General features: G+C 42.3%; 1 protein-coding gene across 3 annotated transcripts in view; it reads right to left on the reverse strand.

Moving 5' to 3' along the window:
* The window catches only part of LOC123983070 (Snf2-related CREBBP activator protein), a 36984-nt gene extending 14088 nt beyond the window's left edge, over positions 1-22896 (reverse strand). For 2 of the 3 annotated variants that reach the window (XM_046069197.1, XM_046069196.1), the window contains exons 1-21: positions 22679-22896; positions 21101-21177; positions 17689-20807; positions 16811-16852; positions 16213-16479; positions 13513-13698; positions 13235-13375; positions 12776-12968; positions 11760-11929; positions 10507-10597; positions 10239-10328; positions 7715-7888; positions 7282-7508; positions 6959-7136; positions 6290-6426; positions 5934-6103; positions 2453-2782; positions 2123-2309; positions 1817-1986; positions 1239-1390; positions 880-1095 (exon numbers count right to left, since the gene is read on the reverse strand). In XM_046069197.1, coding sequence (XP_045925153.1) covers positions 880-1095; positions 1239-1390; positions 1817-1986; positions 2123-2309; positions 2453-2782; positions 5934-6103; positions 6290-6426; positions 6959-7136; positions 7282-7508; positions 7715-7888; positions 10239-10328; positions 10507-10597; positions 11760-11929; positions 12776-12968; positions 13235-13375; positions 13513-13698; positions 16213-16479; positions 16811-16852; positions 17689-20568 — 6001 coding nt within the window. In that variant the 5' untranslated portion in view covers positions 20569-20807; positions 21101-21177; positions 22679-22896. The remainder of the gene's footprint in view (positions 1-879; positions 1096-1238; positions 1391-1816; positions 1987-2122; positions 2310-2452; positions 2783-5933; positions 6104-6289; positions 6427-6958; positions 7137-7281; positions 7509-7714; positions 7889-10238; positions 10329-10506; positions 10598-11759; positions 11930-12775; positions 12969-13234; positions 13376-13512; positions 13699-16212; positions 16480-16810; positions 16853-17688; positions 20808-21100; positions 21178-22678) is intronic. The other variant, XM_046069198.1, reaches the window with a different exon arrangement.
* Positions 22897-23756: the final 860 nt, after the last annotated feature.

Consider the following 23756-nt stretch of genomic DNA (forward strand, 5'->3'; position numbering starts at 1 on the left):
AGAGGTTGTACCAGAACAGATTTACATGGTTTCATTTTCAAAAAACACCTTTTTTTTGTCTTACTGCACATTGCTGCAGCTCCTCTTCGTTTTAGCTACGGAGTGATACATCTTACCTCTACAAGATCTTTGTTGGGAGTTGCACATGCACAGTTCCTAGTTAAGGACTACTAGCCAATCAGAAGCAGAGAAGGGCGGGTCAGCGAGAAGCCGGTAAACACTGCTTCGGTTAAGCCGTATATCCCCTTACCAGCTTGGCAACATAGACTGGAGCGAGAGTTTCAGAGCGGTGAGTTATTAATCTGTAACAAAAGTATCTTTCATCCATAAAGTTTTAACTGAGCTCTGTCTCTACATCACAGCAACAACTTTATGTCCACTGACTGCCTGGAGGGGAGCTAGTGTTTGGCAGGGAGAGGAGAGCCGTGTGCTGCAGCTCACTGTTTTTCCACCGGTGTTTTTGAGGGCGTGTCGGACTAGCTGCTTGGCGAGCGTTATGTGAGGCGCATTTAGCTGTGACGTCACAGGGATGAAAGGGAAGCGGCTGGACTGCAAACGAGCTGTTTTCAGGCAGTTCAGAGCAGAGTTTTCTATGGGAGATGGGAACTCCCTTTGGGCTGGACTTTGGGCTTTTTCACTTTGCAAACCTATTACATGCACGAAAAAGATAAATAACTCAATAAACGAGAGGGAAAAAGGCAAAAAGCATAATACCACCTCTTTAAAAAAAAGCTGCTGAATCGACAATCAAAATAAAAGTACTCATAAAATACTGAATCAAACTGGCAGATATTCAGGTTGGTGTTTAAAAGAGATTATACATTAATAAGTTATCTGTTCTGAGAAACTAACTATTGAAAATGACATATGCAAACTTACAAGGCAGCCTAGCCTGCATATCTGGACTGAGCAGGACCCTCTGGGGCATGACGCTGCCGGCGGGTGAACTCGGATGAGTTGGTACGCTCGCTGTGCAGGAAGCAGTGGGAGGCCGTACGGTTAGCACTGGCTTTGGGGCGCTGGATCTCACTGCTGTTTGAGCAGTAAGATGCATGGACGTACGAGGCGGGGGTGCAGTTGTAACTGAACACACCACTGAAAAGGAAAAGGCATTCGGAGAAACAAGCAAAAAATTAAATATCAGCAATTACGAGATTATTTTATAGGATAAATTCTGCTTTCTAACAGCATGTTCAAGTTTTTTTGTTTACAGGTACCCCCCCGACCCCTTCACTTGCCTTGTTGAACTACAGGAGCAGGTGCAGGAGTTGAGGTAACTTCAGTGACTGGAGGAGTTTTGGGGGTTTGTGCTGCTGGGGGCACGGAGCAGGTAGGTTTGTTCATCAGTAGGACAGGTCGATTATCACCTTTCGGAGGCGGCTGGAACATCCTAAAACGGAGACAGACCAAAACAAAAGACCAAACATTGCAGTCATAAATTTGTTTCTTAATACATATTTTACACTTCTAAAGAATAAGATTTAATTATCCCCTGACTATGCATCGATGTCCAATTCTGCCTCCTACTTAAAATATAAAACATTTTTAATTTCTGAAATGGAGGTTTGCCTCTGAAAATGCAGAACCTTCAAAATACAATAATTAAAAAAATAAACATACGTAAACAAGACTTTATTTTTTTTTTTTTACAATTTTCATTCCGTTGAGTATTTAAGTGTTGAGTGATGAACAACATATACTGCTCAGACACAGACACTTGGTTGTGTGATTAAAAGACTGGCTGGCAGAAGCACTCAGCAGGGAAGATATAGGAAAATCGATTTCGTCACTAGCGCTGCCAATTTGAACCGTTTACCTGTTGACTTTCATGCGGACTGGTCTGGGTCTCGGAGGCGGTTCGGGGGACTCAAGGATCTCCTGGATTAGTTGGCGGCTGACCTTGTGACGCGGCAGGAAGACATCTGCCTGGTAGCGGGACACACGGCTCTCCAAACCAACAAGGTCAAACATAGAAAGGTCGCAGCGCTGATGACACAAAAACAGTATTCATTTTCATCTCATCGGAAAAAACTTAATCAGAATTAAGTCCTAAATGTTGCTCAGTACATGAAAGATTTTATTTTCTGACCAGATTAAAGCTTTTGTTTTCTTTAATGCCAACCTTCAAAGGAGAGACCTCCAGAGCGTCCTGCACCAGGGAGGCTGTATGGAAAATAATGGGCTGCGTGATGAAGGGAGACTGGATGGGTCGAGGGTCAAACAGGTTGGGGTGGTTGCAAACTTTGCGGAGCTGCATTAGGATGTTAATCACAGACATGAAGTGACCGCTGGCCAGCGTTTCCCGGGTCCTGTGAATCAGAAACAAAAAGGTGATTCATGGAGAGACCAAACTAGTAATATGAGCAATATGAGCGGCAATCCAACAATATTTTAACTGAGTACTGGATCATCTCCGATTTCTCATTCTGAACACAACTGCGTGGTAACTTACGAGGCCTGCGCCATGAAGTCATCGTAGAGAAATCGTTGTCTCTTGGAGAGCCGACAGCGCACCACATGCTCGTATTTCTTGGGCATCTGCTTCTCCACGTCAATCTTGATCCTCCTGAGCAGGAATGGTCTCAGCACCTTGTGGAGCCTCTTGACCAGGCCTTCGTTGTACTCCTGACTGCCCTCGATCATCCCCGTCAGCGGGTTAGAGAACCATTCTTTGAACTCGCGGTGGGACTGGAAGACGTGGGGCATGAGGAAGTGCATCAGAGACCACAGCTCCATCAGGCTGTTCTGGAGAGGAGTTCCTGTCAGCAGCAGGCGCCGGTGGCTGTAATTGGGAGTGTGAAATATATCTGTAGATATGTAGAGATGCTGGCGTACACAAGCAGGGAAAGGTCAGCATAAAGGTTTACGTAATTGTGTCAAGATTTATATTATTAGAATTATAGATGACAAAGGAGAAGAAATGTAAACTTGTATTTATAAATTTTGTGTCTGTGTCCACCTGATTAATCAAATGCCAGTATTCACTCTACTAGTTTTGTTCTCCAACTCCTGAGGGATATATCTATCTCTTTAGCTGCTAAATGCTCCATATGACACCAGCTGGTTGCAAACTGTCTGCCTGCTGTTTGGTGCTCGGCAGGTAAAGAAGATGACAGCTGAGTTTTATCTCAGTACGGCTTTCAATGATTTTGCTTCCAACGATTATGAAGACAAGATCGTAGAGCTAAAATCATTATTGTGCCACATTCTGTTGCGCACTAATGCTCTCTTTTTGTCTTGTGTTATAAATCCAGTGCATCCTGCCCCTCCCTAAAAGGCCAAACTCACTCTCAGCCAGGCTGTGGCAAGTTTAGGTAAGCTCGAGCCAAGATGACAGAAAGAGAGCCTTTGGTCAACAAGAAAAGGGGAAAACCAATTCAGCTGTTTGGAAACACTTTGGTTTCAAGGAGGCTGGGGAGGAACAACAAAAAACACAGAGCAAGATTTGTTCCTGTGCATTCAGACCAAATGTGAATTTAATCCTCGTGTCACTTTCCTTGCAGGGGTTTTATCACTGGACGTCTGCCAAGTGTTTACAAACACAACGTGATAATAGGAATAAACACAACCTGCGATTACTGCAGCTGTATGAACCCAAAGTAAACATTTTGCTGTGATTTAGTTGCAACAAACGGATTAAAATGATCTAGCAATCAGTTGAATTATCTTTAAAGTTCAAGTACTCAGTCTTTATACAGTTATAAAGACAAGGTTTTCTTTAAGTAAGCATAATATTTCCAAAGTCATCATCTTAAATTATCGTAATCTCAATATGGATAAAATTATCATCATTAATTATATAATTTAGCCATAGTTTAGCAGCCCTAGAAAACAGAACTACTGAAAGCTGTGGGACTGATCCAAAAAAACGTTCAGTCAGTGTGTTGGAAAACCAAAACGTTGAGCTTAAAAACTCTGTAGAGCTGAGGGAAACTGCAGAGCCTGGTGATAATCACCTGTTGGTTCAGGTATTTCAATTGTTTGTCATTTACAAAAAGTGTTTCCTGGTTCTCATCCCTTAGCCTTCATGCATTACATTAGTCGACAATACCCTTGAATGGACGGTTTTGTATTAGTGATACACAGATGTTTTGAGCTCATCACAAAATGCCCATGTATAGATACACTTAAGCGCCGTCTTATTCTCCATATACCCAGTATGCTTGAAGAAGATCTATGACTAAAAACTTGTATGTAATAAAGCAGTGTGTGTGCACCTCCTCATGTGCAGAAGCTCCTCTCTGAAGCTCTGTGTTAACAGTGAGAAACTACCGCCAGCCGGAAAAGGCCACCAGCCAAATGACAGCAAGTTAGTCTAATTACAGCCACTTTGATAAGAAAAAAACATTTCAAATTGTAAGATTAGCTGGTTAAATCCTCACATCCACACACCACTGTGGCCTGTGGATAAACAATTACGTGCTCTGGTGTATTTTGGGTGGCTAATACTAAATGACGGCATGTCTTCCACAGCTGAATGCACACTGACTGCTTGTGACATGCAACTGCTTACAGATGAGGCAGAGAGGCATCCTTGAATATGCTTGGAAACATTACAGGCAGTTTTTTTTTCCTTCCAAGAGCATTATTGGTTTGTACAAAAGTACTTGGTACATAATGCTTTGCTTATGACACCTATTGAGATTTTCCGCCTACACGCCTGGTTTCTTAAAAGACATCATCATCATCTCCTCAGTCTGCTGGGGTTTTTGTCACACAGTGAGCAATACATAATATCAGCACAGTTCTTTAAATAAGAATTGATAGATATTTACCAGACTAAAAAAAAAAAAAATAAAAAAGCTTTGCATCAAAGCTTTCTGTTCAATGTTTTGTTCGAAAACAAAATTCATGCTGCTTCCACGCTGCATCCATTACCAACACCTGCACAAGATCCCTTTCTGTGTGATACACAGTACTCCGTTAAAGCTACACCACCAGAGAGTAGCGCTGGAAATGTTTGAAGTTTATTTTGGATTTGAAATGTTTTTGATATTCATAGAATGACCTTTGGACTTTACATCACATTGATCTGGCAGAAGTTTTTGCCCAAAGTCTTACAATTTCTCTTGGGGTTCTGTGTGTTGCTCAAAAACTCCTCTGCAATCAGACTTGACTTCCCGGGGATCAAACCACCAACCAGAAGATTACTAGCCAACTTGCACTACCACCTAAACTTAGGGCTGGACAATAAAATGATTATAAATAAAAAAAAAATCCTAGAACTCAACTTACCAAATTCTTATTCACCGTTGTAGGAACGTTTAAGACCAGTGTAGGCGGTCAGAGTTTGTCAACCCTGTTTGCTTAATAACCCCGAGTTAATTCTGAGTGGTTTGAACTCACTTCGTTGTACAGGCTACTGATCTCTTTCAGCCTCTTTCTAAAACAAATCACGATGTGCCTCAGCATTAAAAGGGACTCCATATTTTAATCCACGAGTGACAGTATCTTCTACAAGCTATTTATTAGAAGAGACTGTTTGGATTTTAAGATCCTCATGTTTACTTGTGTCTGGGAACAAAAATTTACAAAATAGAATACCAGCATGTCAGCATTTCTGTCAGAGTGTAATTATCCTATTTAAGCTGCAGGGACTAAGTATGCTACACTGGTTTTGGACAGCTCGTGCATCGTGTCTGCAGAGGCAAGGGTGCATGTGCTGACGCTTGTTCGAGCCTTAAGCAAAAAGCTTTGGACGCAACACAGACTGATCATGGGTGTGTATGCACAATGTTCAAAAACCCGATGAAACAATTTTACATCATTAATGACGTGTCCAAGTTTGTAGATCCACAGACGTTTCTGTTAACAACAGCGGTAATAATCGTGCTAACTAAGGTTTGAAGTGGTAGCGATACCACATTACTCACTCTGAGCCCGACAGTTTGTACAGGTCTACCTGAGAATACAAAACACCCAGCTCTACTGACCTGTTGAAGTTCAGCAGGCTCTGCCAGCGCTGGGACTTGAAGTTCTTGATGTTTTGTGCCTCGTCTAGGATCAGGTACCGCCAAGACTTTCGCCGGAACGCCTGGTGATCCTGAAGAACCAACTTGTACGAAGTGATGCACACATGGAAAGCATTAGGCTTCGTCCAGCCCTGAGAAAAAGAACAGATAATCGATATGGTTCAGATTAGTTGAAGAAAACCAAGTGTTCCCACATCCGTAGTAGAAAGAAAAGGTTGCATCAGGGTCATCATTGGGTACTTAGGGAACATAAAGCAGGAAAATCACAATTACTCAGCTGTAGGAAACACTGCATTACAAACCAATTAATGCATTACCTGTCTCTTTAGCTTTCTCTCCTTTTGGCTGCCAAAGTAGGTGAGGATTTTAAACCCGGGACACCAGCGTTTTAGCTCCATCTCCCAGTTCAACATCACACTGGTGGGGACGATGATAAGGTGAGGCCCCCAGTTTCCTGAACACAACAGGTCAAATGACAAAATATCAGCAGTTGAACATGAAAGAACATTTATCGGTTTCATCAGTCAGGAGGTTTCTACACGGAGCCAAAGTCGGTCTCCGCTTCTCCAAAACCAACAGAATTATTTATTTTTTATACATTTTATATTTAGTTTAAATGTGTATTCTAGTCGTATAAGTGTTTTCTTGTTTTTAGCATGTAAGTGTTTTTATGCGTTTTATTGTTTTTATACTTGTGAAAACGCTTTGTAACTTGTTTTTGAAAAGTCCTCTATAAATAAAGATCATTTATTATTAAATCTGATGTTCACATCTTCATTTTGGCGTATAAGTCAGCTGGTTAATTTGCATAGTCTTCGCAGGTCTTCAGACCGCAGTGGAAACACACACACAACAATGGGCTGAAGGAACCTTTTCGTTCCTTAAAAAAGTAGATCCTGGGACTCAAAGCCTCGGCTACTTTTGGTGGAAACGCGGCTAAAGTTTAATCTAATAAGTACTAAAAGTATCACAACCAGGTTTGTTACCTTTTTCACAGGCAAGGTGAGCTAGCAGAGCGATGGTCTGGATGGTCTTGCCCAGACCCATCTCATCAGCTAGAATGCCATTGAGCTTTTTCTCGTACATGGTGACCAACCAGTCGAGTCCAATGTGCTGGTATTCCCGTAGCGTGCCATGAAGCAGGAAGGGGATGGGGGTCTTGACCTTTTATTGGAAAGAAAAGATGAGAACGCTAAGGATTAGATTTTAGCTGTAACAGACAAAAAGTGACCCGTCTTACTTCTTAAATTATTTTGGCGCTCAAAAGTCTCGTTTTAAGTTTTACGTTCGAAAAATATTCAAGACTGACCTTTGTAGTAGCCAACGTGTAGCCTTTAGGCTGCAGGCTCTCTGCAGTAGCAGCAATATGGCTGATCTCTTTCTTTGGCCGCGAGCTAGTGGAAGGTGGGCTGTTGTCTCCCTCTTTTAGCAAGACCTCCATCCCTTCATCTCCACAGCCATCGCCGCCATCTTCTTCCTCACTCTCCTCTTCGTCCTTCTCACTCTCATCATCTTCTGCACTGTCTCCTGCTGAATCTGATAAAAGCACAAGAGGAAATAATTTAATAATAAGTAGCATGTCTTAAAAGCAGCAAACAGTCTTTATAAAAAAATAAAATAAAACACAGACAGAAATACTACCCTTCTGAAAAAGCTGTTGGAAAACCTTTGGCTTGTCAGAGATGGAGCAGATAAACAATTTTCATGGAGGTTATTTTGATTCCCTGTGAGCTGGTTAATACCTGAGGAGGAAGAGTTGCTTTCTGCATCACTCTCATCTTCTTCAGTCTCCTCCTCCTCATCCCCAGACACCTCCGAATCAGAGCTTCCTTTAGAGCCAGATGCAGATGGAGCCTCAAAGTCTGAGGCATATGCTCCTTTGTACTTCTCCAGCAGCTCCTCAACACTCATATTGCCTACAATGGGGACCAGAGATATGTCAGGGTAGACGTTTACTTCTCCTGTTTTTTGAAACAGGGTACTGCTCGAAAAAGAACGATATGCTTGTTAAAATGCAAACTGGCACATACGCAACACACAGCTGTGTTAAAACAGCAATCAAAAATTGGCTGGGTTCCTGTGCAAGTACAACGAAAATGGCCAAATTACTAATGTTTTTATGTGGATTAAATGAAGGTTCTCGACGAGCAAAAGAGCTTTATTCAATTTTTAAGGGGGTTGATGTGCTGCAGAAATGATTTGTGTTGTAATGTTAAACTTTATTAAAAGTAAGCTTTTATTGAAAATCTCTTGTCAGAGCCAAAATGAAGAAATGAATTATTTATTAGGTCTCATTTCTCTGGAAGCCCAAAGATCTTTTTAGTTCAGCAGTTGAGAACTGGTATTAGTCCTCAGGCCATTGAGGTTGGCAGATTCAAAAATATGAATCTATATATAAAAATAAAACCGATGTTTTTCCACAAAATGGCTAAACTAAACTCTGAAATATTCTGTTCAAATCAGATCACTTTGCGACGCACTGCCTAAAGTGCGTTTCTGCTGCTGCTGTTTGCATGATCACATAGATTGTTGTTTGGTAATACGATAATACAGATGATGTTTCTGTGTGTAAAATAACATAACATATAACTTAAAGCCTTAAGAGTTTTTTTCTGCTCTAAATCAGACTGTATGTGTCTGCTTGGATTTGAAAGTTAATGTCAGCCGAATTCTCTGATCTGTGCCTACAACTTTGGCAAAACTGAGGTCTATTTAGTATGTCAGTTTCCACGCCAAGTATAAATAGTATAAATATAACACTGGCTGACTGTAGCCCCAGTTTGTACCTCTGGTAGCATTAGCAAGCCTGATAAACAACGTCATACATGGACATTTCCTCCTCTTCAGTGGCTGTAAATACATATTAAACCTACATTATCTAGGCCTATGAACAGTAACGTTAACCGCAACAAACAGCAGGGCGACAGCTATGTTGCATGTAAGCTGCATGGCTGCGAGGCGCACAGCAATGCCTTTTTTGGTTGAAACTGGAAAAGACCAGTGCGCTGCGTTTTTTTTTAAATGTTGCTAGACCACCATCGAATCAGCTGTCCTGTCAGTTATTAATTAGCATCAAACCAAAGATTACAGATAGCTGGCGCTACAATCTTTGATTGGACTGTCATATTAGCAGAAACGATCACAACTCACAGGTCTGTGTCTTTCGTTGCTAAAACATCTGCTTAAAAAAAAAAAAAAAAAAACAGACAAACAGAGGGCACCTGCTCTGGCATTGTTTTGAGGTGTAAAACATGCAGGAGACAGGGAGATCCGTGTGTGCAGCCTACCAGTTGGTCCAGTAGCTTTGTCTTAATGATGGTCGGTTTAAGGCGTATTTTAGGATGAGTCGGGGCCAGTTTGTTGCGGTCTCCAGACAATCCAAGCAACTGTAAACTTCCATCAGCACAGCTGTGGGCCTGTCCCTCCATTCATTCGATTGGACAATGGAAAAAACGCGAATGACGTGGGCGCTTTTCTGCCCAGAGGTGAACGCTTTTCAACTCTGTGCGCTCAGAGCGCTTCTTCAAAAACGCAAGGCGCAGCAGGCGGCCAAAACGCGAGATGCCCAGGGCGCATAAACAGCGCGCAGAACGCTCACTGACAATAGATTACAATTAAAAAACAGCACCTCTCGCTGCATAAAATGCCTTCTGTCTGATCCGGCCCTGAGGAGGCATTTTGACGCCGTAGCCTATCAAAACAAAACCAACATGGTATCTAATGAAGGACATCTGATTGGTGTGTTCACTGTCGCTTTGCCTGGTCCACTCTTATAAAATAACCACCGTGTCGCTACTTCTCGGATAAATGCTACAATGCGTCGCCTGACCTGGGCGGCCCGCCGAAGTAAAGTGAATGTGTGGGAAACACTGACTGAACCGTTGTTTTTTTCTTTTTACAAGCCAGGTCTTCAGCACTGTGTCTCCCTCCATGTTGTTGAGAGTTTGTGAGTAGACGGCTATTTGCAGACGCAAAGGGAGGGGCGGGGCTGTGCGGTGAGGGAGAGAGACGAGCAAACGCTGGAGGGAGTCTGGTGACGCTTTGACAAACACAAGGTCAAGCACGGTCCTCCCTTGAACGCCATTCATATGTAGTGTTTTTAAAGTTAACATTTAATTAAGCTAATTCCTCTTTAAAGATATAATAACAGAAGCTCTAAAACCAAGGAAAAACACTTTAAACAACTTCAACGCAGCACAAAGCAAACAGCACAAGGCTACTCAACATGAAGGACTACATTTTCCATTTTAAAACAAAAGCAGCTACCTTCTTTGGCCAAGTCATCCAGTTCCTCTGCGTGATCTATATTTCCTTCTACCTTCTCCTGGTCCGCTATGGTGTCCTCCTCATCCTCAGCTGACGGGAAGGGGGAGAAAACAAATATTACATTAATAGACTTGTGTATTCTAAGATTGTTTCAACATAACAACCAAAAATATTTACACACCAGGCAATGTTTTCACCCTTTTTCCAATATATGAAAGTATTTACCAAAAGTACCCCCCCCCCACCATATATTGAGAGAGAGTCTTACCATCTTCTTCATTGGCAGTGAATTCACCATCTTCTTCCTCCTCAACCGATGAAGAAGTTTCATCCGAGCACTCTCCGTCTGAGCCCGTCTCCTATGTAATCCAATGATTCAGTGATTAAATGAAATGCAGACGTGTGGTTTGTATCAAAAGCTCTCTAGTTATTTGTATTTTCAAATGTAACGGTACGAGTTTATTCATGGCCCTTTTTTTAAATTATTATATAGATTTAAAAAAAAAAGGTCATAGTACTTAAAGACACACCTACAATAATAAGCGTTAACTTTCACACAGAAAATAAATTAATTGAATAATATTAAGTCTTATTCTGTAATTTTATTTTTGACATTCTGTTTTCAATTGTAATTACTTAAGTCCTCTAGTCCTTTTTGATTAGTCATGAAAGTGAATGATCAGTCATGTTATATAATAATATGTTTTATATAATTTTCATGCATTAAAACGAATGCTTGTACAGAATGTATAATATTTCAGAGACATTAGAGAGGTTTTAATTAATAACGTGGTGAAATATTCCGATGGTAACATACATAATGATTTATATTATGGCCATGAGCTGTTTTATTTTTGATTAACCACAAGGGAGCGCCTTTTTACAGAAGACACTGAGGCAGAGCGCATCATAAACTCTAAAATAAAGTCAGTAATTGACCGTCGGCTTGATTTTTTGGTTCCTTCACTGCTGTTAACACCCAGAAGAAATCAGAACATGAATGAAAACATGAACGGGTGCATAAAGAGACACAGATTAAACTTGAAAGCATCCTGCCTGTTTACGGTGTTTTAAGCTGTAGTATACGGTAGAGTTCATTGTTCAGTTCGACTGTATCCAATGCAATAATAATGTTTTAGCACCAGCAGTAGTATTTCAAGAAGGTTTGATGATCATTGCGATAGTACAAAGATATTTTTTGCCAAAATTAATTATAGCATGAACATTTGAAAGCAGCACATAACATTCACAACGGACAGTCTGAGTGACCATTTTAATGTTCACTTTTGTTATATGTGGCTTAAAAACTGGTTTAAACCAGGAGCGTTTTAACACCTGTGTGATTAAAACTCATTAGTATTTGTTAGTGTTACAATGTGCTAATCAGTCAGTAATGGACAATGTATCCTAATAGTAGGTATGTAGAAGTTTGAATAAGAGCTTGTGACAATAGTATAATGATTTTTGCCGTCTTCTAGATTAAAGACATTAATCCCAGTCCCATCGGGTTTGTGGAGGTACCTGTGGCAGTTTGAGGGTGCTCAGTAATTGGTCCAGGGGCAACATGCCCTCCTCCTTCAGTAATTCGATCTCCCGCCGATGGCTCTCCGCATCATTTCCCTCCTGCTGCTCCTCCACCTCTATGGTCTCCTCATCATCCTCCTCTTCACAAGGAGGCTCAAAGTCTCTGTCTGCAGAACGCAAAGAGAATAATTGTGTACTGAAAAGGATTTATTTCTTGATTGCTGTGAGGAAACAGAAAACTACTTCTTGAAAATCAAACATATACACAATATATCTAGATCGAACTGCACTTTTCAAAGCCAATAAACCCTTTAATAGACACTTCTTGGTTAAAATCTGGTTAAAACAAGGCTCCATTTTAGTAAAAATTGTAGTTTGGGTTCCAGTGACAGAGACGCTTGATAACTAGGCAGACATCATTGCACTTTAGCACCACAAAAGTTTGTCAGATAATAAAATAAAAGTGGGACTGGACTACTGACCCACATAAATGAACCACTGCCAAGTCTTCCTTCCGACTAAGCAAACCCTTAAACTGTTCACCTCCATGTTCTAGAAATCAACTGCCATTACTAACACGTACAACAGACTAGCCTGACAAGTCTGACGAGTCTCAAGCCCGACGGCTGCCAAGCAGTCCTCGGTAAAGTACCTATGAAATGTTGTTCCAAAGAATGTTTTACCACACTCATAAAATATAAAGTTACTTATCATCTTAGTCAACCCAAGATGCTTTTAAGCTCTGCTGGGATTTGCAAAAGACTTGATTGATTCTCTCAAAAGAGGCAATAACCTTGATATTGAAAAACATCTTTTTGTTTGCATGAAACATTTTACCTCTGTGGACGCATAAGGAGATACAGTCATTGGTCTGTAACTATGACAACGTCCCTTTCTGACCCAATGATTGAGCTTTGAAAGAAATCTCAGAGCTAGAACAGCACATTAGAGACAGTAAGCTCTTTTTATAATGTGCCGGTTTTTACTTGGGGAAAAAAAACAAAACATCTCACCATCCTCATCAACAGGAGGTAGTGGAGATTTTTTGGGAGTCAGAAGGACAGTTTCAGGAGGCCTGGTGGGTGCGAGAGACTTGCTGAGGAGGTCCGAGTATTTCTCCGTCTGGCCAACAATGAAGTCCAGCTGAAGGTCCAAAGCCTTCTTCCTCTTTTCCTCCAGTCTAGACTGCTGCTTGTACTGAACCACCTTTACGAACAGACGATGAGACACTGGGTGAATTTTACTACAATGCAGCCTAAATGACAAATATTAGACACAATTAGTTTATACATGACTTAACAAATCATTTATCTTGTTGAGTCAGTATATCTGCATTTCATTGTCAGAAAAGTAAAAGTACATTTTATGTCTATCACAGAAAAACCACACGCAGATCACAATCCTTTCAAATTCCACAGCTGAACATCGAACCAGAAGGTTTTGTTTGCTTGGTTTTTGGGAATTGTCTGTACCTTCTCGACACTGCTCCAGAAAGCCCGGACTTCCTTTGCAATGGAAGAGGCCACTCTTCTGATTTTAGCGTGCTCATCCCTCTTGGCTTTTTCTTCTTTTTGCCTCAGGTCCTCATGGTGTCGCATCACCATCCGTACCACCTAGGAACATATCAACAGAACACATCTAGAACATCCAAAGTATACATCAGCAGGAATACAGAAGTAGTATAATATACTTAAAATGGAGGTTAAAATAATTACATTTAAACATTTCTACACACAAAAACACTACCTACCTTTCTAGCCACCCCTCTCTTCCAACGCCTCTCTTGAGCGAAGTCAGCAGAGAGCCACTGCATCTCCTCACACAGGTATTCCCAGTGAACTTTCGGTCGTGGCGGCTCTGTCAGGCGGGTGAGGCGCTTCATTGACCAGAAGCCCTCTCGCTTCAGTGACTGGGTTCGATGCTCGATGTCCGCTTCCTGCAGGACACAATGGCCAAACCACTCAGTAAATCCTGCCAACACATTAGTGTGCTACAACGATCTTTCAGAAACTGTGAATTTAGAGCTGGGTGAACAAAATAAGTCACATAAGAATTGCAATTGCCAAAATGTGTTGATGGAACAAAAGAAAGAGAAGACAGAACTGTGAGGGTACAGTGCAGCAGCAGCACGGTACACACTAGAGTTATCTTATTCTTTATCTTCATATTTTGCTAATTTTCTATCTAACAACTTAATAATTGCCTTTCAAGGATAGAGGAGAAGTATTCTGTGAATATTTCACTCTCACACCAGAAGGTTCCTCCTGCTTTTACTCCACAACACACACCCCCCCAACTTCTGTTTTTTCAAAAACAAACATTTAACCAGTTATGATGGCAACTAACTTACACTTTCATTATTCTCATGCAGGCAGAAGACTGTCACATGCTTCCAGTTTGATGCAGTTAACTTCTTAAAACTTTTTTTTCCCCTACTCAGACCCTCAGCAACACAATTAAGCTTAACTGCCAGTTATGTCTCATACTGCATTTCAGCGGACTACAGAAAAGAGTGAAAGGTTTGGGCACACAGTGAACTGGAGTAAGGGCCTAAAGATAGTGCTCCCCTTTCTATTTATTGAATCAAGAACCAATTCTAAATCGAATAGGATTCCCACGCCTACTGTGAGTTGTGACTCCAGTGGACGGCAGAGGCCTGTACTGTGAAGGGAGTTTAACCTACTCAGATTTAACTCTGGGTTTTCACGGAAAGTCAGTGTGAACAAACTCTACCTGCCTAGATTGGTGTTAAATGTGACTACGACAGTGAATAAGAAGCTGGTAAGTTGATTCTAGGTCAACTTAATTTGAGTTTGTGCGCATTCACATTAAAGGGGCTTGTTCGACAATGCAGGCAGAGTTTTTTCTTCCCTAGAATAATGTATGATTATAACGTCAGGTGGTAAATTTACGAGAAGAAAAATGTACAAGTAAAGGAACCCATCGCTTCACTTTGCAAGGCTGCAACATCACACCACAGACTTGCCATTTATTATGCCTCGCAATCGGATAGCAATAAGGAAAAAGTCACACTCACTCACAATCACTATATTATCACATGCATCAGGACTTTAGAGACATTGCTGTGAATTGGACCTATTCAGAAAAAAACAGATATGGATTGGAATTTGTGACATTTTTGTAATTTTACCACTTTTATTAACACCCGCCAGATTTTTTTTTTTTAGACATTCTATCTAAAACATGTGAAAACCATTAGGATAATTCATACATCTCAGAAATTGACCTTGAATTGAATGAATTAAGATCTCCTCCCACAGAGGCTGTAGGGCTACCTGCATGAATAACATAATAAAAATAACTTAATTTTAACAATCATTTCAGCTGCAACCCCAGAGGAAAGCGCAATGTCCAACAAGTCAGGAGGAAATATTAAAATATTATATCAAACGGTGTGTATTAATAGTTCTCATCAACACTGTGTACAGATGGGGTGTGTTGCTTACACTTATAATAGCCCATTCATGTACATAGAATAACCACGAAGATGACCTGCTCGGAGTGGTTTTAAAGCTGCAGCTTAAATTGTGAGTAAACCTCAGGTAAAACGTATCCCCTTTTTGTAGCACGGGTTAATTGGGACGTCACAAAGACACTCCTGAAGTTTCCTGGATAAGCCAGTTACCTTGCTTCGCAGTACAGGCCTCAGCTCTACAGTTGGTATGTAGGTAAATAGTGGCAGTGTAGAGTGTCAACACTTGAACACAACAGTCGCAGTGTATTATTCACTGCAGTCAGTTTTCAGGCTCTTCAGTGCCATATATATATATATAAATAAAGTAAAAACATCAAAGCCAAAAAGGTTATCGGGTTATATTGTGGGAGTTTTGGGGTGTTCCCATCGGACACTGACTGTTTTGAATTTTTCAGATAGATAGATAAAACAATGATAAACTGATTACTCATCATAAGCATGACCAACAGTCAATAAAGAAAATGTATAACCCCAATGAGGATTTTGACTATATCCTGTATACACACATAGCTCATTAAACTACAGTGTATTTCAGGAAAAGTCCCGTCACATTTAAGTGTGTCGTCAACATACTGACTAATGCCCTGCTCCAAGAGGTTTAAATTCTCTGTTGCTAACCAGGAACTTTTGCCAATTCAGAAGGGATTTGTTTAGGTGATTTAAATTTTGGACTCCTAGAGCAGCCAAGGCCGCCATTGCACTGAATGCACAATTATTCTCAGTAGTCTGAGAATGTAGTGAAAGGTTAAAAATGTACTGAGAGGGAGCTTGACATGCGCCATATCCAGCCACACTGGCTGCATTTTGTGGGCCCTCAAACCACCTGTGGAACATTAAGAATGTGTTATTTTGATTTTATAATTCACTTAACATGGTTAGTTCTTCTAAGCTCAAGCAGCTGCCTTGCTTCTCCTTAAAGTTATTACAATGTGTTGTGTCTTAACTCTCACTCACATGTTTAGCCAGCTCTGCCATGTCTGTGTGACGCTCTCCACGGGGTCGCTGAGGGGTGGCGTGATCTGGTGGCGAAGAGGAGGAATTGTAGCCACCAACAGACGAAGGAGAAACAAACTTCCCATGAGGACCCCGAAGAGGTGAGGACTTCTCCCGCCGTGGGGTAGACCAGTCACTGGTGGGTGAGGGACCAGGGTAAGAAGAGGAAGTGGAGGGTGAGACAGGAGATGAATTCACTGTGACCCTGTCTGCTATCCACTGGCGTACCTAAAGGCCAAGGGAGAAAGATGAAGAGGAAATAATTTTTTTAATGACCTTAACAAGGTGAAAGCAGTAAGATTCGCTAAGATAAAAGCCACGTGCATGAATTAGGTTAGAGCAAGCGTTTAAAAGAAGCAAATCCAGACATGCTCCAGAGGTATAAACTGGCCATCAGTGCTTTTCTGTCAGCTTTGATCTCATGCAGAATTAAAATCATAATATAGCAGAAGTCAAAGGAATGCCTTCTTAAGCCAAAATGCTCCAACAGTGACAACACCTGACTAAGAAGTGCTCGTGAATAGGGAACCTATCTGGGTGTCTGACAACCACCACTTACCTTAAGGAACAGTGCCTTTTTGTCTGTCCTGCTCTGTCCATGCTGGAAAAACACACATGGCTTAGCATGCGGCCAACTTAAGAGTAATAAACCACTAAATAATTAACAAAAAAAACGCTGTTCACACGAGTGATATCAATATGGACTACATGCAGAAGGATGGGTAGAATGATGCCATATTTAGACCAGTGCCAGCATACCTGATAAGAATCAGACGCATAATGACATATCATGGTGTACTAACAGATATTACTTTTGTTTTTCAGCCAAGATAAATCTTCTTAACAAATTTCTCTTAAGGCTTGGTGCTGATTTACAGCCCACAAAATGAGTTAATAAAACTGTCACAGACTAAAATAAAAGTGTAGCTACAGAGAGGGGCACATCACCACAGCCTAAAAATGCTTTGTTGCACTCAGTTAAGTAAAGAAAAACCATGATCCTCAGGATGCATAGTGTAACCTGACCAACTTGTTGGCTACTGTATGGGGATGCTTTAGTGTGGAATTCAATATTTCAGCTTCTGAAACAATGAGATACACCATGGGGTAGCTAATAAACACATTTTAGTGTCATATTAATCACTTGATCAGAGTTGACAAGACACAAATTTTTACATTGTTTTGACTTCAGCTGTGGCCTTGATTCATGGAGTCTGATACAACTGCCTTACCTTGGCATTCAAGGACAAACTCTTTAGTATTATGAGCCTCAATGCTTCAATGTTTCATGTTGTTAGTTTAGGCTTACTTCTGATGACGCAGGCACTCATTTTCAAATCTGTATCAATCGCCTTCCTGATTCTGGACCCACAACCCAACCTTTACTTTTTCCCCTGTCTGTGCAACTCTCTAAACCTTTGATAAAAGCAAAAATACCTTGTGTGGTGAGCTGGGGGTGGTCATCTCGTTTTCTGTTTTGTCTGCATCCGGTTCTTCATCACTGCCTTCCTCTGGACTGCTAACCTGTCCTGAATTGTCCTCCTGAGCCTCGGTTTCTCCCATTGGTTCGTCCTGCTCCATGTCCTCACTCTCTTCCTCCACATACAGGGAGTCAGCTTGGCTGCCCGGGTTATTAGGACTGGTGGATGCCATGACCGTACCTTCCCTTTCCACTGATGCGGTGAGCATGTAAAGGGCGTTAGGCGTAGTGGGTGGAGTGGCATCTGTAGGGGTGCCAACATCTTGGGACGCAGAATCTGCTGCACTTGTTGACGTTTTAGTAACAGTTAAGGCCTCTTTGTCAGATTTACTTGTTGAAGTTGTGGGGGTGACAGATGCAGTCTGGTCAAGCTGAAGCGAGATGTTACCGCTCATAGTAGGCTGCTGTATCTTGACAGGCGGCGCTGCTGTCACACAAGTTTTATTGACAGAGCACTGCGTCTGAGTTTGGGGAAGGCACTGCTCAGACACTGTGCCAGACAGAGAGCTGCAGGCATTGGCCAGCTTGCCGGTCGCATTCAGTTGATTGGACACCTGTGCCAAAAGGGAGGGTGGGTGTTTAAGGAGAGGAGTTTCTCCCGGTTTAAGAAGGAGCAGCTTTGGATTTATAATACCAGAGGAGTGAGTGGTGCAGAAAGCCACTGGTTTGGTTTCTGTGGACACAGTGACATTCTGAATACTCTGCAATGGAGTCCCTGTCAAAGCAGGCTTTGTGGCACTTACAACAGTGACTCCTGGGGTCTGATTTTCTACATGAGAGACGTGTACTGAAACAGCAACAGATGATTCCATCCCAATGTTCTCACCAGCAACCACTGGGGATATTAGAGATAAAGTACCAGCTGTTGCTTCTGCTTCCTGTTTGTGGCGAACTATGTGAATCTCAGGAGAATCACTCACAACTGTTTGGTCCGAGACTGCTGCATTGGCCTGTGAGCAAGGTGTCACAATTTGTAGACTGGAGTCTGTCTGTTCAACACCGAATGACTCAGATGTAACAGCAGCTACTTCAACTAAACAAACCTCACTCGAGTTAGCCACTTCAACAGCTTGGTTAGCATCTAATACCAAATGCTGTCCGACAGACGCCACTCTTGTGTTTTGTATGGACAAATTATGGGAATTGTTGGAGCAAGCCTGTATTTTATGTGCATCATGTGATGAAAGCAAGGGCTGCTGGGAAATAATGACAGTGTCACCTTCATTAATTGTGTGAATTGATGGTTCAAGTTGCGACTCTGGGTCCTCTTTGACAGTGTACTCGTCAGTGTTGTCTAGTAGCGCGTTGAATAAATTCACCTCGTATCCCGGAGAGTGAGGCATCTGTGCGCTACTACCAGCACAGACCGTTTCCTCAGCAACCTCCTCAACCAGGCCGCAAAACTCGTACACTTCCACAGGTTGTGAGTGTAACTCAATATCTGCCTGAACACTTTGGTCTCCAGTAGTGAGTTCAGAACCCAGCTCGTTTACGATGGCAGCTTCACAGACGCTGCCGTCTTCTCGTTGCAGGAGGTAACTCTGATTCAGGTGCATGCTAGACCAGTCCCCACTGATATGAGCCTCCTCTCTGACAACCACAATTTCTTGAGCATCGGCTGAATGCACAAGCTCAGCAGTCAGGGGTGTCTCTGTTGTGGGGACTTGGTCAGAGGGATGAGATGTTTCTGCTTCAACAACCTGCTCCGTCTGCACTGAGACAACTAGGCCTGTGTCAAACAGAGGGGGTGCAGCAGGGGGTTTTGAGAAACTCTCTTGTGTGGAAGAGCACTCGGGCAGCATTGTTAAGTCAGATGAGGAAGTGGGCATGTCAGTTTGTTTTTCTCTCTCGCTACTCTCTACCTGCTCTCCTTCAGGGGGATTGCAGCCCCTGTTGATGGCGCCGTCGTCTCTGTATGCTGCGCTGCTGGACACCGAGCCTCCTTTTCCAGGAGAAGAGCATAATCCAGGAAGCGATCCTCTTGCCTTTGGGGTCTCAAGTATTTCAGCTGAAGGAGGTTGTGTTTCTTTGTGAGAAGTGTCAACAAGCTCTTTAACATGCTCAAACATCTCAACTGATTCCAAAGAATTTGCTTTCTGTATTTCTCTAGCCTCATTTGAGATCTCTGTGATGATTTTAGGGTGTGTTTTCGACAGGTCAGTTTGTTTAATGTCGCTGTTGTCAGATGAGGGTAAAGGGAGCTCAGACCATTTTGAGTCCTGGTGACCAACTGCCTGCTCCGCAGCACCTGCCGGAGGTATAGGGCTGCCTTGATTTGCGTGGACAAGCAGATCCCTGTCAGACTGCTCCACAGCCCCGTGTTCTGTGGTGACTTGGACTTTAAAACCAACGCTTGATTGTGGGACAGATGGAGATGAGGCTGTGAAACAGATTTGATATTGAGGTTTAGGGAGAATATTTCCGCCCGTGTGCTCTTTTCCACCCAGTTCCATGTTTGTTCCAGTCTCTGGTTTATATTCCAACATGACGGACTCGTTCTCCTTTGTCCCTGTAATAACCACAAGTCCAGCACCTTCTCTAGGTGGCTGAATCTGGTTTGTCTGACTATGTGAGTGGCTTTTCTCTTTATCAGTTTGTGACCCGTATTGCAACTCTTGCACTGTGCTGTCAATCTGTGCATCTGGGGTGAGAGGTGGACAAAAGGGAGCTGGAAGCCTTTGCATCTCAGTCGAGGAACTACAGTCCTCATTGAGGGATGTTGGCAAGGATCTTGAAACTTGGACAACTTCGGGAACGGCCTCCTTGGAGGGGACTTCCTTAGAGTCTCGGCCGATCGGTAGAGTCTCAGGCAAGGTGGTTGGAGGGGCGTTCTCCATGCCGAGGAATGCTGAGTTGTTGCTCTCCGGCAATGGCACAGTGGACGGATTGGTGAGCGGAGGTACTGGGCGGGGGGCAGCTGCAACCGGCTGCGGGGCATGCTGACGTGACTCCCCAGCCACATTCTGTGCAGCCTGGGGGTTGCCACCCAGCACATCCACAGCCGGAGGGGCACGCTGCCGCACCGCCTCCTCCCCAGAGCGTCCTTCCTCTGTGCTGCCCCGGCTACACACTGCACCTGTGGACGATACAGGTCGTTAACAAAGTGTCTGGACGACGTGGGTAATTTATTGAGAGGCTAAAAATGAACACGGCCATAAAATAAACTCAGCATAAACAAAACATATTTTGGAGATACACAAGCAGTCACTTTGCTGTTGTTTTATTCAAAACATTGTGTTCTCCTGACTGCCTACTAGCCATCTGAGACAAAAAAAATAAAAAAATATAAGACAAAAGAAAAGTCCATAAGCAAGCCATCAAATGTTGTCAGAATTGATTGGATGCATGTGCAAAGCAACAACTTCTCACCTGTCTGTGGTGTGAGACACAGATCTTCTGTGCTTTCTACTTCCAGGATGCTGAAATTATGGTCCCCTCCACATATTCTGTGGAAGCCAAAGCAGAAACGGACGGTAACTTTATATTATTTAAATCAAAAAGGAACAACTGCACCTCTCTCCACTTCACAAACTCTTGTGTGGCGACCTTTTTGCGCTTGCCACACTACACGCAACTACGCGCGGATAATAGAGAGGTTTGCCATAAATTAGCTAAAGCAAGAATTTACTTAATGTGCAATTAGTAAACAACAATATCACAATGTGTGGGGGACGATGAGTAACGCTAACAGGTCACGTCACGAGAGCAGCAGCTCTCAACACTCCAGATAGCTAGGCTAGCAAACTACTGCTAGTTACAGTTGGTGTCTTTGGCTGTGTTTTAGTGAGGTATCTGCAGCAGTAATAAAAAGGCTCCGTGAAAGTAGCACTTTACGAGCAGCTACGTTAGCTAGCTCCAAGTGCTGCAGTCGCCCACAGGAAGATGTTGGGAAATCTGCAGCATGCGCTCTTTAAGCTAAAAGCCGGTGACCAACCGCGCGGGCCTCCAGTCATTCATTTTATGCCCTCCTAAAATGTAAACGTTACTAATTGTTGCTAGCTGTAGCTACGTGAACTTGTGGATTATTCTCTTCCTTGAGAAAAAAAAAAAATCTTTATTCAATCGTGATATGAGCATTGGCTGCGTACATATGATAAACGGACCGACGAATGGGGCAAAGACACCAAAAGGATCGGGGACGTGTTGTTCATAAGAAAGCCACACAATTAAACGCCTAAATCCTGCCGGTTTGGCTAGTGTGGTTAGCTGGCTACCGTTAGCTTGTAACGTTACACAAACACTGCTTGGGTGGCACTTAAGAAAAGCTTGCTAACTAGCAAGGTAGAAGAGTTAGTAGGGTGCGTTCATTTGATGCGCAGGCGCCCCATCCCACCCGCAGTTATGTAATGACCCGAGCTTCAAAGAAGCCCCGTTTATGCCGACACATTTGATGAGTTACTTCGTAAAGAGACATGTGAAAAGTCGCATTAAAACCCGCTTCTGCATGCACTACAGAGAGGGGGACAATCACTCGTGACGTCATGGCGTGGGGTCAAATCTCATTTTACGGAAATAAATTACTTAAAATTATTCATTTTCAAACACAAGTACATATTACTTTCTACCTATAAACACAAAATAGCAAAAAAAAACAATGTTAGAAAGTTCCATATAAATTTTGCAATGATTATACGGGGGATTTAGGGGGACCCGCACTGGTCAACGGCTGGCTCCATAGCAGCGACGGTAAGGAAAGGATGGTTAAAGGGTTATTTATTTCGGTAAGCACAGTTTAAAATCTGACTCATCAGTGCTGTTGCTTTTTGCTTTACTCTGTTCAATACAGTGTCAGCAAATTTCAACACGTTACGTTAAAAAAAAAAAGCCACCAAGTGAAATGCAGTCGGATTGTGTCCTTTCGTAAGTCCGAGCCCCCCCTCAATCACCCCATTACTTCCTCCTTGCCCCCCTCCCCTCTCCAGGCCGCCATCTTAAGTTCCCACCTACCTGAAATTTCCGACCAATTTTCTTTTACTAAATTCTCGTTGAAGGAGTCGTCATCCGCGTAAAATCGCACTCAATCCGTGATGCCAGTAATCCAAACTGTCTCCCGGTACCCAACGAGGTACCACTAGGTCTGTGGGAAGAAGCTAAAATACGGACCGGGAGAGACTGGGTTTCGGCGCAGAATGTAGCGGTCGCGGGGAGGAGACTTTACGCAGCGAAATGGTGGAGGACCGCTGCTGCTGACAAAGTACAGAACACACTGCAATCTCGCGAGATGTCGTAAAGCGCGCCACTTGAAATGTTGATATTTCAGATTGTCGTTCGTTGTCAGTGGACCGCTTCATTAAATATTACAATTTAATCGGTTTATTTTCACCTTAAGGTTTTGCAAATAGTCAGGATATTTATATTATTGTTTTCATAGCAAGATCGTAGTAGGTCCTGTTTTTTTCCCCCTGTCAGCCTGTGTTCCCGAAATAACAATAATTTTGTAGTAATCTCGTTTAACGACTGACGTGTGTTTATGAAGCTTCACGTTAAAGATGAACTGTTTTTCTTTTGGATACATTTACGATTAAAGGACCTGGATATTTGAGGCATGCGGATGCGTAAGACTTCCTTATTATCTATAAAGCCTAGAGAAAATAAGTGTAGTACTTTCCTTTTTATTACCTGTAAATTCAGTATTATTAATATATCAGGTGCTTCCGTTTCCTTTTGGCCTGTTTGGATAATTTATAATATATTAATCCCAAGGCAAATGCAAGTGTCTGATAATCTGTTGGGTTGTGTGTGATATTAAGTATAAAATGTTATCTTTCAAAACGCTGACGCATTGCCAATTATTTTTCTAAAATGTAAATATGTGCTTGTTTTCTTGGTCTTTGATAGTAAACTGAAGATCTTTGGTCAGACAAAGGAATCATTTTTGATATTTTGATTTGTCATCTCAAGCTACATGTACTTGTGGTTTTCACTGTTGTAGATTTTTTAGAATAACTGGTCAAGAATTTGCAGATAAATCAATAGTTAGCAGTAATATAAAAAAAACTCAGAACAAAAGACCCACACAACAGAG

The sequence above is a fragment of the Micropterus dolomieu genome, linkage group LG14, assembly GCF_021292245.1.
Source record: "Micropterus dolomieu isolate WLL.071019.BEF.003 ecotype Adirondacks linkage group LG14, ASM2129224v1, whole genome shotgun sequence".
NCBI classification, from domain to species: Eukaryota; Metazoa; Chordata; class Actinopteri; order Centrarchiformes; family Centrarchidae; genus Micropterus; species Micropterus dolomieu.